This window comes from Lycium ferocissimum, chromosome 10, assembly GCF_029784015.1.
Source record: "Lycium ferocissimum isolate CSIRO_LF1 chromosome 10, AGI_CSIRO_Lferr_CH_V1, whole genome shotgun sequence".
Lineage (NCBI taxonomy): Eukaryota > Viridiplantae > Streptophyta > Magnoliopsida > Solanales > Solanaceae > Lycium > Lycium ferocissimum.
The window spans coordinates 27810200-27824350 of NC_081351.1; the positions used below are offsets into that span (position 1 = coordinate 27810200).

General features: G+C 35.7%; 1 protein-coding gene and 1 pseudogene across 1 annotated transcript; both read right to left on the reverse strand.

Moving 5' to 3' along the window:
• Window positions 1-2718: 2718 nt before the first annotated feature.
• On the reverse strand, window positions 2719-2814 carry LOC132035641 (U6 spliceosomal RNA; annotated as a pseudogene).
• Window positions 2815-3930: 1116 nt separating this feature from the next.
• On the reverse strand, window positions 3931-14081 carry LOC132033148 (uncharacterized). Its single transcript, XM_059423032.1, has 16 exons — window positions 13738-14081; window positions 12882-12943; window positions 12726-12793; window positions 11254-11375; window positions 10598-10703; window positions 10417-10468; window positions 9263-9380; window positions 9133-9163; window positions 9010-9033; window positions 8747-8871; window positions 7396-7477; window positions 6802-6924; window positions 6666-6719; window positions 6509-6578; window positions 6176-6209; window positions 3931-4548 (listed from the first exon to the last, which is right to left on the reverse strand). Exons 1-16 carry the CDS (start codon window positions 13904-13906, stop codon window positions 4202-4204), a joined length of 1587 nt encoding a protein of 528 aa, XP_059279015.1. The 5' UTR covers window positions 13907-14081; the 3' UTR covers window positions 3931-4201.
• Between the last annotated feature and the right edge of the window lie 70 nt (window positions 14082-14151).

The window sequence follows — 14151 nt, forward strand, 5'->3', positions numbered from 1 at the left end:
TGACTTTTTGTCTGGACATGTAAATAAATTAGAGGGAAAAAGGGAAAGAAAAGAAAAAAATGCAAATATATCCCAAAATATGATTGACAATATAATTATTTGATTACTTGCAAATGACCGTTGAGTCCCATTTTGTGCATACTGGTCCATGCTCTCAATTATTTAAGGACGTAACGTTCTAATCTTAGAAAATAATAAAACATTATTAAGCTCAGACAGAGACTTCTAGGTTAAAGATGCAATTAGAATAATCCAAGAAAATATAGCAAAAAATCCACCTACTAGATTTTGCTGCCTCTCTTCCCTACACCTACGTTTGTCTAAAACAGGGTCTTTTTCAGAAGTTATCTTTTTTAGGTAAGGCAGGAAAGGAACTTATCCTTTGTCACCATTGGATTAGGCTAATTGATGGCAACAATTAGTGAACGATTAAAGTGGTTAAGAAAATGGCTCTTGAACCAAATTAACTAAAAAGATTGATTTACGAGGTGAGAATTACAAAAACATATAATGAAACAGCATCTTATTTCATCAACCGATGTGGGCTATGTAATACCCAATTAAAGGTGGATTCAAAATTTAAATTTTATAGGTTCAACTTTCAAACTTTTTAAATATTGAATCAATTATATCTTGAAAGTTATGAGTTCATGTCCGCTATTTGTCGTAATTTTAGTGAATTTTTACACATAATGTGTTTTGTGTGAAAAATATTGAGTCCAGATGAATTCGGCAACATGGCATGGCTAATTGGAGAAGAAATTGCACGGTTTGTCCTTCTAATGGACTGGTCTTTAATTGTTGCCCTTCAAAACTGAACTTATGCTAAGGGGGCGCATAAATTTTTTAAGGGGCCGAGACATAATTTGTCAAATATTATGATGCGAAAATATAAACTTATGTCCCATGAAAAAATTATTTGCGTTGAGGGACAAAAATTAAAGACCAACACAAAATACCTAGAAAAATGCAAATGACCCTTAATTGAAGGGTGGATAACCATAACGGGTGGAGGAGGGGAGGGGTGTCCAACATTAAGCCAAGATTATTGACGAGTCTGGTTGTTTTTCCATGTTAAGAAAACAATCTTGGATTTAAACTAAGCCTAAAAGCTAATTCATGAAATGAAAATTGTCCAAGACTATAGAAAAGAACAGTTCAGTCCCTCAAATAATGGAAAACTAACACATTCAGGGGTCGTTTGGTTCAAAAACAAATTACGGTGGGATAAGTTATGCTGAGATTAATTATGTTGGGATAAGTTATCTTTGGGATTAGTTATTCTGGAGTTATTTTTTTGACTGTTTGGTATTTTGGACTAAAAGTATTATACATTGGATAATTTCTAAAAAGAAAAGGTTTCTTCCTTATCCCAGGATAACTTATTCCACCCTATGACGGGTATAAGTTATCCAAGACTATTTTTACTCCTGGGATAACTTATCCATGATTCTAACCAAACAAGGGATAAGGAATTGCTAAATTCTTATCCCAGGGCTATTTATGTTTATCCTTCGTACCAAACGACCCCTCAGTCATATAGGTATTTAGGATAGTTAGACTTCTCTATTAACAATCATCCTCCGTAATAACATTTTACTAAAACGAGCAAGTTTCTTTTGAAACCAAGTCTTCATGTTATGTTATATTGCACATTCTCTATAACAGCATTTCGTTATAGTAATTATCCGGACAAACGGCATTGTTATAGAAAAATATGACCCAAGCAAGGACGAAGTTAAAAAATAATGGATGTGTGGGGTTCTAAACTTCTAATCCTACCAAAGATTCTTCCTTTATTCTACCTTTTCCTCCTCCCATCCATCACAAAAAACAAAAAAGTAAAAAAAAGTAAATGATAATGAAAATCTCCAAGATTTGATTTCATCTTGATTGTTCCCTCAAGGTCTAATGGTATTTTCAGGTCCCATTTACCTTGACTAGTAAACTACTATGGAATTGACTAAAGATTCTCAAGGAATAGAAGCTTACTTTGAAAGCATAAGTTCATTATCACAATTTCACAACTTACTTGTAGGCTGAGAAACAGGAGGGGAGGTGACATTTAGGTACAACAATAGAAGACAAAGTTTCCTCACATAAAAATGCAACTTTTTACTTGTATAAAAATGGGTGGTGGGCCTTAGGCACATGGAGAAAAGTCCCAATCATTAGAATTACACAAAAGTAAGTGAACTCTTCTCATTCTTCTTCAGTCCTCTTCACTAGTGCTATGTAAAACATCATCACCGGAAAAACATTATGTTCCCAAGGGCAGGAAGGCCCCACATTGTTTTTCCATAATTTTTTTGTTTACCTGCAAGTTGATTTCATCAAATCCAAGTTAGAAAAATTCATCATCAAGTAGGTTTAGACAGTAACAAACAAAAGGCTATAATGCATCATAGCCTAGCCTTTTTTATTAAAGGGGAGAGGGCCTCTTACGAACTAAAAGGCCTCTCTTCAACTCCATCCGGGGTTTGAACTGTTATTCAACTCTTTCGACTACAAGTCATCAAAAGAATGAATTATCATTTATCACTAGAGGGAGAAAACAATAGAAATTGGTTCATTATTCTCCTGTTGTTAACTCTTGTAGAAAGTAATGCACGGCTTTCTGACAATAACTATCATGAAACTCTGTAGTCGTTCTAATTGGTCAGTTAATTATCACGATCAAGGCATTATTCAACTTTAAGAAGACTTACTCCTTTTTTGAGAAATGAAACTCGAGCTTTAAGCAGGTTATCCTTGAACAAATGTCATGCTAATTTTCTCCGTATCATTAAAATTTTGTCAAATGTCCGAAGGAACCACCCTGGCTTTTCCTCGATCCTATGTGTTCCCTCTCTCCTTTTCTCTTTTTTTTTTTTTTTTTTTTTTTTTTTCGGGTGGTTATATGGTAAACGCCTTACCTTCAACCCCCCACGTCTTTGTGGGTCAGGTTACCAAAGGAGCAAAAAGATAACCTGGGGTGGGGGCGGGGGGGCGGAGTGTTGAAAAAAAAAAAAAAGAATGAAAGATTACTGGTAGAACTATTGACTTAGATCTAAGATTGAGACATTAACTTAAATCCCCTTCATTTTCTTTTCTATATATATTTGGACCCCACCTTTGCTCCCTACAAAGAGAAAAGTCACTAGCTTTCCATAAATGAAAGCAACGAGACGTTTGGCTTGTAGCTTGCTATTTATTCCATGCTTGACTTTACAAGCAACCACAATTAAAACTGTAGGGAACAAAACTAAGACATCTACATAATTTATACTCTTACTGTGGTCATTGGAATCACTACAACGTGCATTACAAGAATGCCTCAAAACAATAATGAAAAAGAACATTTTCTCTATCCTGAGCTAAAAACCAGAATATAGAAAATGCCGTTGTTGCTGTTGTTATTGGTTTTTATACAACCTTCTATTGTTTCTCCAAGTAGACTCCAACATCCTCATGCTATTGATCTAGAAAGACTCCAAACATGCTCATGATATCACTCTCAAGATGATTCTCGGCAGGTTGGTCAAATTTGAGCAGGTCAAAATGGGTCATGATCCAATCCGCCAAAAAGTTTGCCTGGGTCAGATGAGTTGGGACAAGTTTGGACTGATCCCGGAGGCCTATTTCCTCTAAAGCTCTATTATTCCCAACTTGTTTGGGACAAATGCATAGCTGTATAAATCAGCATCATTGATCATACTAGAATGAAACATTAAAGTTATCATCCACAACAAAACATCTTGATTAATACTTCATTTACACTAATAATACTAATAATCATAGATTTTCAAAAGAGTTCTTTCAGTTCCAACACAAATTTGCTCGACCTGTACGAACCGTTTAGACTTCCTCCAAGTAAATTAGCAACAAAAATAACCATCAGAGAGGAAATATGCAGTAACTCCTAAGGTAAGTGAAGATAATCCAGTACACCACTGCAAGAATAGGTCTTTTTTTCACTTTCCTTTTTTTCCTCCCCAAAAACGAGCTTGACCAGGTACAAACTCAGACACAAATGCCTTCGTCTTGGAGGTCAATGCTCTAAGTTTAATGCAAATGCTTTACACTTGCTAAATTTCAGAATCTTGAATGGAGTTAATGACGAAAATGATTTACTTGTTGAAATTCAACTAATTAGCCAATGGAGAATAAGTTACATTTCATCATATCAATAAGCCTTAAATTTGGCCTGGAAAGTGTACTCCTACAATTTCCTCGGCCTTCCTCTTTTACCCGTCGATACTTTCGCTTCAGGTTTGGCGCTTTTATTTGCTGATGGAGGCCGACCCCTCCCACGGCCAGTGCCCTTTTTAGCTGCTGTAGCTTTGCCAGCAGCCTTTCCTCGACCACTGCCCGAAGACTTAGCTCGCCCATTAGATTTTTCCTCATAGTCATCACTCTCATCATCATCATCACTATTTTCATCCTCATCTTCAGATTCCGATGCATCTTTTGACTTTTTCCTTTTATTCGACTTTGCAGGCGCCTTAGCGGGCCCCTTTTTGGTAGCCTTTTGAGAAACTGGAGATTCACTGACAGGTTCTGCCCCCACTGCAGCAAAGCCAATTTGCAACTAAAGTAAAAAACTGATTGTAAAAGTAAAATGCGGCTTCATGCCAACTATCTCAAAGTTCAACAAGAGAAATCTAGCCATTCCCTTGGCATGTCTGTCTACTTAACAAATCAGCAAAACAATATCCTAAACCTGCTGAAAATTGAGCACAAGTAGGAATTCCAGTCTAGAATTAAGGAGCTAGTCGCAAGGATTTCTTCACAAAACAAATTGGGTAAATTTGACACAATTTGTACTCTTCAATTTTGTTTGAACTGTAGCTTTCTTGACATGAATTTATCAGATCAATATTAATTATTCTTCAACCATATATTAGTTGAGCTGGTAATATGAATTGTCTGTGTCTAGTCTGCCATATTCATGTCACAATTATAATTCTAATATGTGAGATTTGTCTTTTAGGAGTAATTAAGGATGTTCAACACTAGAGAATTTGCAAATCTCACACTTACCCTACATAGAAATACAAGTCTCTGACCAGAATAGAAAAGAAAAATCCTACTAAACAACAACTAAGTGGTTAATCTAAACTAGTTGGTATCCATCTATATGATTCCTTTTCTTTCATGTAAATTGTTATTAGCTAAGTAAACATTGATTTTGATAAATTATATATCTTTTTAAGAAAACCAAACACATGATTTCAGGTATAGCACATTACTTTCAATCATCATTTTAAATAAAATTCAAGCATATTGTTCCACCTTCGAACTATCATATTTGTTGCACCTACGAGCGATACATCTCAAGATCTATGTAAGGCACGACAAAAGCATCTCAAGTGATATTCTCTATGTTTATCCTCCTCAATATGTGCTTACTTGCCCCCTCTATCCAATGTAATCAATTTCAACGGCATTCATCTCGTGGACATGTTGGGCCTTACAGACTTATATTCGCTCCAATATAACATAAAATAGTCTCACAACCGTACTACACAGTGATTTTAGCTTGTTATATGTCATCCTATCACATAGCACTCCCATCACACTCCTTTATTTTAGTTATCCTACTTTTTATTCTATTTGTTATATTGCATCCATCATTATATATTCCTAGAAAACTGAATGTACATATTTGATGTCTGTACTAGGCACCATAAAATCCCATCTAATTTCACTTCACTTTCACCTAATCATGATATTCTCCTGTGTTTTAGTCATCAATTTTTGTTCTACGCGTTAAATCTCCATATATCAAGCTATTCTCCTTGAAAATTGAACAGATATATTGCCTGGATGTATATATGACAGCCCCATCAAATATCACTTCACCTCCCTTCTTTTTAGGGGCGTTAGGGTTAAACTTGTATATATATATTTCATCTTCAGCTTTTCTTAAAAGCCTAATTATGTAGAGTTCTTGGTTAACTCCTTGGAAGCTAGTCAGTTAAAACAATATCATTTGCAAATAGCAAAGGAGATGATGAATTGACCATCATTAACAGACTCCTCGTTCTTTCATCCCCCAAGGAATAAGCAATTCCATGGTTACTTGAGTCAATTGCCCTTTAATCAAATTCAGAGGAAAACTAAAATATATTTTCCCAAAGAAATCCTACAATTAGCTAAAACTTATGGAGATACATGAAGCTTCGAGCTATACCTTCCTCAGAAGCCTTGCCATCATATACATCAAGCTGTCAGATAAAATGGGAGAAATTAGATAACTCACATGAGCAAATATATATAAATAACGGAAAATCAAATCAGATGTCCGTATCAGCCCCCCCTCAACAACAAAAAAAGATGAAAAATGAACACTCTTCAGTCCTGTCATAGGAAGGAGGTCCAAATTATCAAAATAAATATTGCACTCAAAACCAACAACTTATACATATGAACTGCAAAAATCGTATTCTAATTCTCATAAAGATGAATTGTTACTGGGCTGGCATAACGCCTAGAGGGCAAACACAAATTATAACTGTAACATTACCTGCTCAAGTCGATCCTCAACATTTGTCCTATCGATCACAACCATGGAGTGGGCAAATCCACAAGCAACACTATACAAAAAAGAAGAGGCTAGGACTCAGCCTCTGATTTAAACTTCCATCTTCCAAAATTTATTTTTTAAACAGAAATACACTAACCTGATAACATGCATGCCATCTAAAATGTCTACCTTCTTAGGAACTGCGGAAGATCTATAGAGAAATAGACAAAATAAATGAGTAAACCGCACGTAGCTATCCAAGAAAAAAGATAAAAGATATGAATCAAACCTACTTTTGTCCATTTGGTCCATAACCCAGCTCCCCACACTGTGCAAGGCCCCAACTTATGCAAGAGGAATCAGCACCAACAAAGTGGTGCATACTGCCAGAATCCATACATCGCAGGTTCCATCCACTAGAAATACAGAGTATCATACAAATATCAGTCCAGTAGAAATACAGAATATCATACAAATTTCAATCCAGTAGACTTCCTGACAAAAGAAAAATATCCTTTTTAAAATAATCCAAGCCAATGATCGTGTAGGCAGAAACAACAATACACCATTTACGTGTGGTTGCCTTTAAAGATCACTCCTACATGAACAGTGAATGTTATAACTTGAACACAAGACTACAAGACTCTCTGCTAGGACTTCCCAGTGGAATCACCCATTACCCCAACCACGAGACAAAAAAGAAAAGCAAAATTCAGGCTCCATCTTCATTGATGTATTGCAGATCGCTGTAACCAGAAAACTTGGATAAATAATAATTCACCCAAATATACAGAATTTATCACACATGCAACTCATGCTGTTGTCTATACTGATACTATATGAACGAAATAAAATGGGTGAAACGCAAATGCTGTAAAGAACAGAACCTCAAATCCAGAAGAGGTTTAGGATACATCGAATCATCTCCGGTGCTCTTTATTTTGCCCCACATGTAAACCTGTCCTCCTCCTGCACAAGAAAACATCATTAGGATTGTTAACTCATAGATGTTTATTTTATCAGGCAAGTCACAGATGTTTATCGTTAATCATGAGCCCACCACATTGCAATTACTAGAAAGTGGCCTGATCATATCTTGTGTAGAATGATATTACTTGCAGAGCAAAATCTCAGACATACTTTATTGCTGCAACAAGAATTGTGCCTCAATCCCAAACAAGTTAAGGGCCTTGGGGCCGGCTATATGAATTATTTTACCCGTTTGAGCTCAACTCATGTCATCTATCATACCAAATAAAAATTAAGTGAAAAATAAGCAATAGAATCAAAACCAAAGTACTAACAAGACAAATCCACTCGCAACTAGTTAGATGTCACCCATATGGATCTTTTCTTCCATTGTGCCCTATCTTTAAGATAAGTATGTATAGATTCCAAGAAATTGTAGGTTTTTTGTGACAACTTCCTTGGACCAGCCGACCTCAACTTGCTTGGGATTGAGTAGTTGCAATTGTTGTTCCACCCAATCAGAGTGGGTCAGGTATTTTGGGATCATGGTTCCTTCTATTTCTCTTTTCTTTTTCTTTTAAGACCTTTCACCAATGATTACTCAAACTTTAGAACCACTAACTCCACATATATAAGCTTCGCAAAATATATCCAACATCAAATTTGGATTAAGGAGGATTGCAATGAATTACTAACGTGAAAATACTCAAACTAGGATAAATCTTTTGAATGTAAGGATGGATACAGAGGATGCATACCATAACTAATTTGGGATTAAGGCATAATTGATTGGTTGAGTACTCAGAATTTAGACATTGATTGAACTTATTAAGCATTAACATGGATTTGATTAGCCTATGATACAATTTTTACTTATTTTCCCAGGTAATCCATACTTTTACATATTTTTACATGTAAGTTGACAGCTAGCTAGATATTCATACTTCTCTCAAAGCAATAACTAAACGAGGAAGCACTATATATAATCACAGTCGGCTTCAGAATATAAATTTAATGAAGGCAATTCACTCAAGTTACACATCTACAACTTATGTGAGCCATTTGGACAGCTTGTGGAAATATTTTTTCAGTAAATAAAAAAAAATTAAAAAAAAAATGTGTACAAAGAGTGTAGCTATTAGAGATATCAAATATGATGTCATCTAATGTGAGTATACAGTCAGTAACTTATAAGTGCACCGGATAAGATTTAAAAAATGATGTCAAAACAAAATGGAGACATAGTAAAGAGAACAAGATAAATCATACCGGCAGTACATGCTGAGTTCACAGAACCTGCTGAAATTACTGCATCTGGAGGCAAGACATTCTGTCGCGTAAAAACATCAACTCGTCGAGGAGCAAACTCGTCCTTCTGTTCTCTATGACCTAGCCTGCAATCGGCAAAAATTAAACCACATGTTTATGTTTATACTTATAAGACACAAAAAGAGGAGGGAGAAGACACGGTGTCAAATGGACGTCCAATTACATAGACCTTAATGTGCAACTATGAAAGAGAATGTACAAACCTCCCATATCCGCCAAATCCCCACCTAATGTTTGTTTGTCAAAACAGAGAAAAGAACAAATCAGCTTCTGTACATATGCGCAAGTAAAAGCAAAAAAAAAAAAAAGCTAAGGTGGAACCTTACGTGTAAACATATCCGTTCTTATCCACTGCAACTGAAATCCAGCCAAAAAAAAAAATGAAGAAGGTAAAGGCAGTTAACAAATCTGGAAGAAGACAATACACAAATTTGTTAAATTTAAGTTGAGATGAACCTGTGTGATTTGTTCCACAAGCTACTTTGACTATAGTTTCTCCAGCAAAAGCAGCTATAGGTTTAGGTCGGGGTTGAGCTTCATAAGCTAGCCTTACAGAGCTATCTTTGGTATTATACTGCATGTTACAGGGCATCCTTAAATCAATTAAATAAAGCAACAACTCCCAATTCAAACAGAGAGATGGTGAATGCCTTTATTACAATAACTTCCAAATTTAAACATCAAGGGTCTTGTCATGAAAGGGGAAAATATTGGCTATGGTCTTCCCGATTACAGATTTGGTGCATTTACATTTAGGATTCCACACTTAACTTTGGAGAAATATTATATCCGAGATCATCAGAGAAAACAAAATCCCAATATGAAGTATAAAAGCCCTCCACTACGAAGGAGAACAATACTGATTTTTTTAGAAATAAGAAAAGTGCTGATTATTTTGTGGAAAATGTGATATTCACATCACTTACCACCTACATGTTACAGATCGGTGAGAAACATGTCAGTAAAAAATTAAAATAGAGATTGACAGATAAGGAAACAAGAAAAGGAAAAGGCGGAGACATGACTGTTTTTTAAGTGGTTTGATACGGCAATAAGCACTTGACATCAGCATAACTGCTTATCATAGTCATGTACTACAGGTACACAAAAAGATAAATAAATAAACACAAAATAATTAAAGTAGTTGAAGTAACTATCCTCCTACAATGCTGCACAGATCACAAGATAGTATAATAATCTCCTTAACTTCATGTGCATAAAGCAGGAAGAGCAAGGCTAACGGGAAATATAAAAGTCAGCATTTACAAAGTAGACCTCATTTGGTAAAAAAATCCACTTCCTCTGTTAACATAAAGAACTAGCTCATTAAGTTGCAATCGACAAAAATTGAACAGAATACAAGATAGATTGGAGAAAATAACAGCTATGATCGTCCTATTGCCTGTTAATTGTGATTTCAATTTATGTAAAGGTATCACCAAAGCTGCATCATTATCAATTAAATTGAACAGATGATCTTAACAACAACAACAAAAACAAAAAGAACATGTGGTACCTGAACTTCGAATATATAAAAAAACATGTGGTAGTCTTTGTCCATATGACAGAAGATAAAGTAAAAATAACTGAGAGAATTTCATTAAGTGTACCTCATTGTCAGTACCATGACCAAGCTGACCATACTGAGGCAGACCAGCAGTTCTAGAAGCCATCAAATAACATGAAAATCAGAGTGCGAGAAAAGTAGGAGTTGAAAACCACAACCAAAATCTTTTATTTGTACTCAGCATTCTCAGGTGTAGTATAAAGTAAAAATTTCACAAACCATACAATATAGAAGCTCCTTCAACTGAGGTTAGCCACACAGTAAAGTCAGCCCCACAAGCAGTAGTTTTGACTTCAGTGACGGCACATCGGACTGGAGATGGTTCAATTTCTGCAACAAAACAAAAAAAGAGATGATCTTAATTTATTTATAAAGGAAAGAAAAAACCGACCCAAGACAGAAGAAATCAGTGGACTCATATTGCTAGGAAATAACGACAATAGGTTGCTTAAGGCAAATTCTTGGTTCTTTCCTACACTAGCTTAAACAATCATTAATTTCTTGTTAACATATACTTTGTTACACGGATTCATTAACAAGTATGTACGGCTATACGGGTGGGTGTAAGAAGGGTTTTGCTAACTTCCAATGTATTTGACGAATCAGCATGAAGTAGCCATAACCTTGTTACTCTAATTACGACGTGAGTTATAAAAACGAATGAAGGATCCATGTGACCTAGGTCATATCTGAAGAGAAATGCATGATCAAAGATAGAGATGAAATAATGTTCATGCAGCTGAGGCAGCATTTCCCAGAGACTTCTAAATTCTAAATATCCATCTTCACAACATATCGAACACTAACAAAAGGCCCTTTCCTTTGGTGCAAGTGAGACAGAACAGAGAAGGTCCAAAAGGAGGGTGACAAAGAGGCTCACCATTCTTTGCAGAACCTGTACCAAGCTGCCCATGTTTATTCCAACCAAAAGCAAAGGACTGTCCGTCATCCGTAACTACCACTGTGTGGCTCCTTCCAGCTGCAGCTCTAATAATTTTATGCCTGGAATAAAAAAGTTTTAAGTGATGGCAGAAATAAATACTTGATACACATAACGGTTTCAGGAGACATGGACTAACCATACAGGGAAATATAAGAAGGATATTGGAAGCATTCTTATTTGTAGACGCATATAAATACTCAGTTTTGAGTTACAAAACCAAACATTACTGTCCATCGGAATATTCACCATTAGAACATTCTTTTCTTTCAATCCACTTTTCATATACACTTGAAACATGCATTGCCCCAAGGCTTTGGTCAAGTGAGAAGAGCACAACGTGTAATTTATGGGTTGGGCGTACATCACTAGTTCGAACCATGTTGCAGACAAAAGCCCAGTTTTAAGTGGAGAACGCTGTGGTGGGGTTTTTTTGTTGGTGTTTTGGGTTTTTTTTGGGGGGGGGGGGGGGGGGGGGGATTGCCCACAAAGTTCCATACCATGCACCAGTGGCCCCAGAAGTTCTTGGTTATCAAAAAAAAAATCTCACGATGTGTACCTAAATACATCAAATTAGACATGAAGGGTCCCTTTGGACGAAGTAATTTGGAAGAGAGCATTTCAAACTCATAAATTTCTAATTTGTTGCAATATTTCAAAATGACATCTTTTGAAAGTGCAGGGGATCTAATCCTATGAACTTGAACCACGCTCTATTCAAACAACCAGTTTTCTGTTACCATATCAAATTTAAGAGATGTAAGGAAAAGGAATCTGGGGTTTTAGCCCTTATATATCCTTAAAATCATTACCTTATAAAAGAAAAGGAAGCAAAACAATAGGTTCAATAATATCTTTCTCTGGTTCTCCCTCATTAGAACTTCAAAATTGAAATCTTCTCTGTATTTGCTTAAATTATTATATCTACCTATATCTTGTAAGACCCAACTCATCTTGTTTCTAAGTTTCCAATTCGCAGTCAAGAGGCATAACCATTCATTTAATTACGCATAAGAAAGTTATAGCTTGATGGCATCTTATAATATCAAATTTGATTTCCTCATGGCTAGAGGCAGATTTTTTTTATTAAGGGCTACAGAGGCAGCTAATCTTTTGCAAAAGTTCATAATAGACCCCAATCAATGACAAAAGAAAATAAAACCGTAGGTTCTTTTCTTTAAGTAAATAAAATAGAAACGTAGGATCCTGTCTCAATGTTTTCGAGAAAAAGAGAGAATCAAAGAACTGGGAGCAGGGAATAAAAGGGTGAATTTAGGATTTTAAGTTGTGGGTTCCGTATAGATATGCACCCTATTACTCCTTTGTAGTATGGGTTTGACCTTAATACATATTTTAAAACTTTTTCTACTATATCTGCCAGTGACAGAAGATACAAACCAAGAACAACTTACTTGGAGAGTTCTGAAACAACAGTTGGTCTATCACGTGTAATTTTATCTCCATGACCAAGCTGCCCTTTCTGCAAAGCCACAACCACTTCACATTCAAGTAGCATAAAAGGACGCCAAAAAAAAAAAAAAAAAACACACACACACACATACACTTGCCTCATTCCTTCCCCATGTATAGCAACGGCCTTCAGTATCTAATGCTACACAATGACAAGAAGCTGCATTTCCACCAAGAGTGAAAGAAACAATCAACAAGGGACTTCACAGAACACACTTCAATCACAAAATAGCACAACAACAAAAACAATACTATCTTTGTATTAATACAAACTAACTGGGGTTGACTATATGAATCCTCAACATACATTCCACCATATCTTAACCTTGTTTCATCTCTAAACAAACTAAATTCATCTCTAAACAAACTAATCACACTCAAAAATACAAACACAATGTAAGTGTACCTACAGTCCTAACCCAAAAAAAAAAAAAAAATTACTCCCTCCGTCTCAATTTAAGCGTCTAACTTTACTTTGTGGTATTTGTGCTACTATCTGTTATTTCTTGTACTTCAATTATCTTATTTATATGTGTTACTATTGCTCCTTTTTTCAGACTGCTTTTTCGCTTTCGATATTTTCATTTTCATACTGTTTTGAATTGCTTGTCCTTATCTAAGCTTTTTTGCCATGTTTTCTCTTGAGCCAAGGGTCGGGAATAGCCTCCCCACGTTCCAAGACAGGGGTAAGGTTTAATTCCTGTGCTGGAACCACGGACCACATTGTGGGTATGTTGTTTGGACTTACTCTTTTAGTATGTCCAAAAAGAGTGTCTCTTTTTGAAAGGACATTTAGTACATTATACACGTATTTAATATAGGACGACAAAATTCAAAAGTCTCATTTTATTCTTTAAACTGTGTGGTCAACCAAAGTAAGACACTTAAATTAGGACTAGGACGGAGGCAGTAACAAAATAAGAGCAAGAAAAGAGTGAGTATATATATATATACCGCAACCAGCAGCAACAAAACAAATGTCAACACCAAGAAGAGGACGAAGTCTGGTAGGAGAAACCAAATTTTCAAGAGCATGTTTGCGCCGACCAACTGCATCCCAACTTGTACATCCACAAAACAACAACTCTCCTCCCTTCACCGTCTCTTCCTTCTTCTCCTCCATCTCAACGGTCCAAAATTTCAAAAACTGAAAAAGGTTAAATAAAACAGATCGAACCTAAATACAACAAAACAGGTAAAGATCTGTTGATGAAACAATGGATAAATGGAGATTTGAAAGGAATCGGCGCTAAAGGGTTTAGGCCAAAAAAACAAGTAATAGTGTTTTAAAAGGACAACATCTGAAACCCTACTAAGTTTGTTTTGTGTATTCCGAGAATGTGAGGGTAATAAAAATTGTGGGTCGAA

Bases quoted from the DNA above. Each gene is read 5' to 3' on its own strand.
- LOC132033148 (XM_059423032.1), bottom strand. From the start codon at position 13,906: ATGGAGGAGAAGAAGGAAGAGACGGTGAAGGGAGGAGAGTTGTTGTTT. The intron at 9,164-9,262 runs GTTCATCTCAAC...GCTGGATTTCAG, and splicing joins TTGTGGAACAAATCACACAG to TTGCAGTGGATAAGAACGGA. The intron at 6,579-6,665 runs GTTAGTGTATTT...TTTTTTGTATAG, and splicing joins GATGGCATGCATGTTATCAG to TGTTGCTTGTGGATTTGCCC.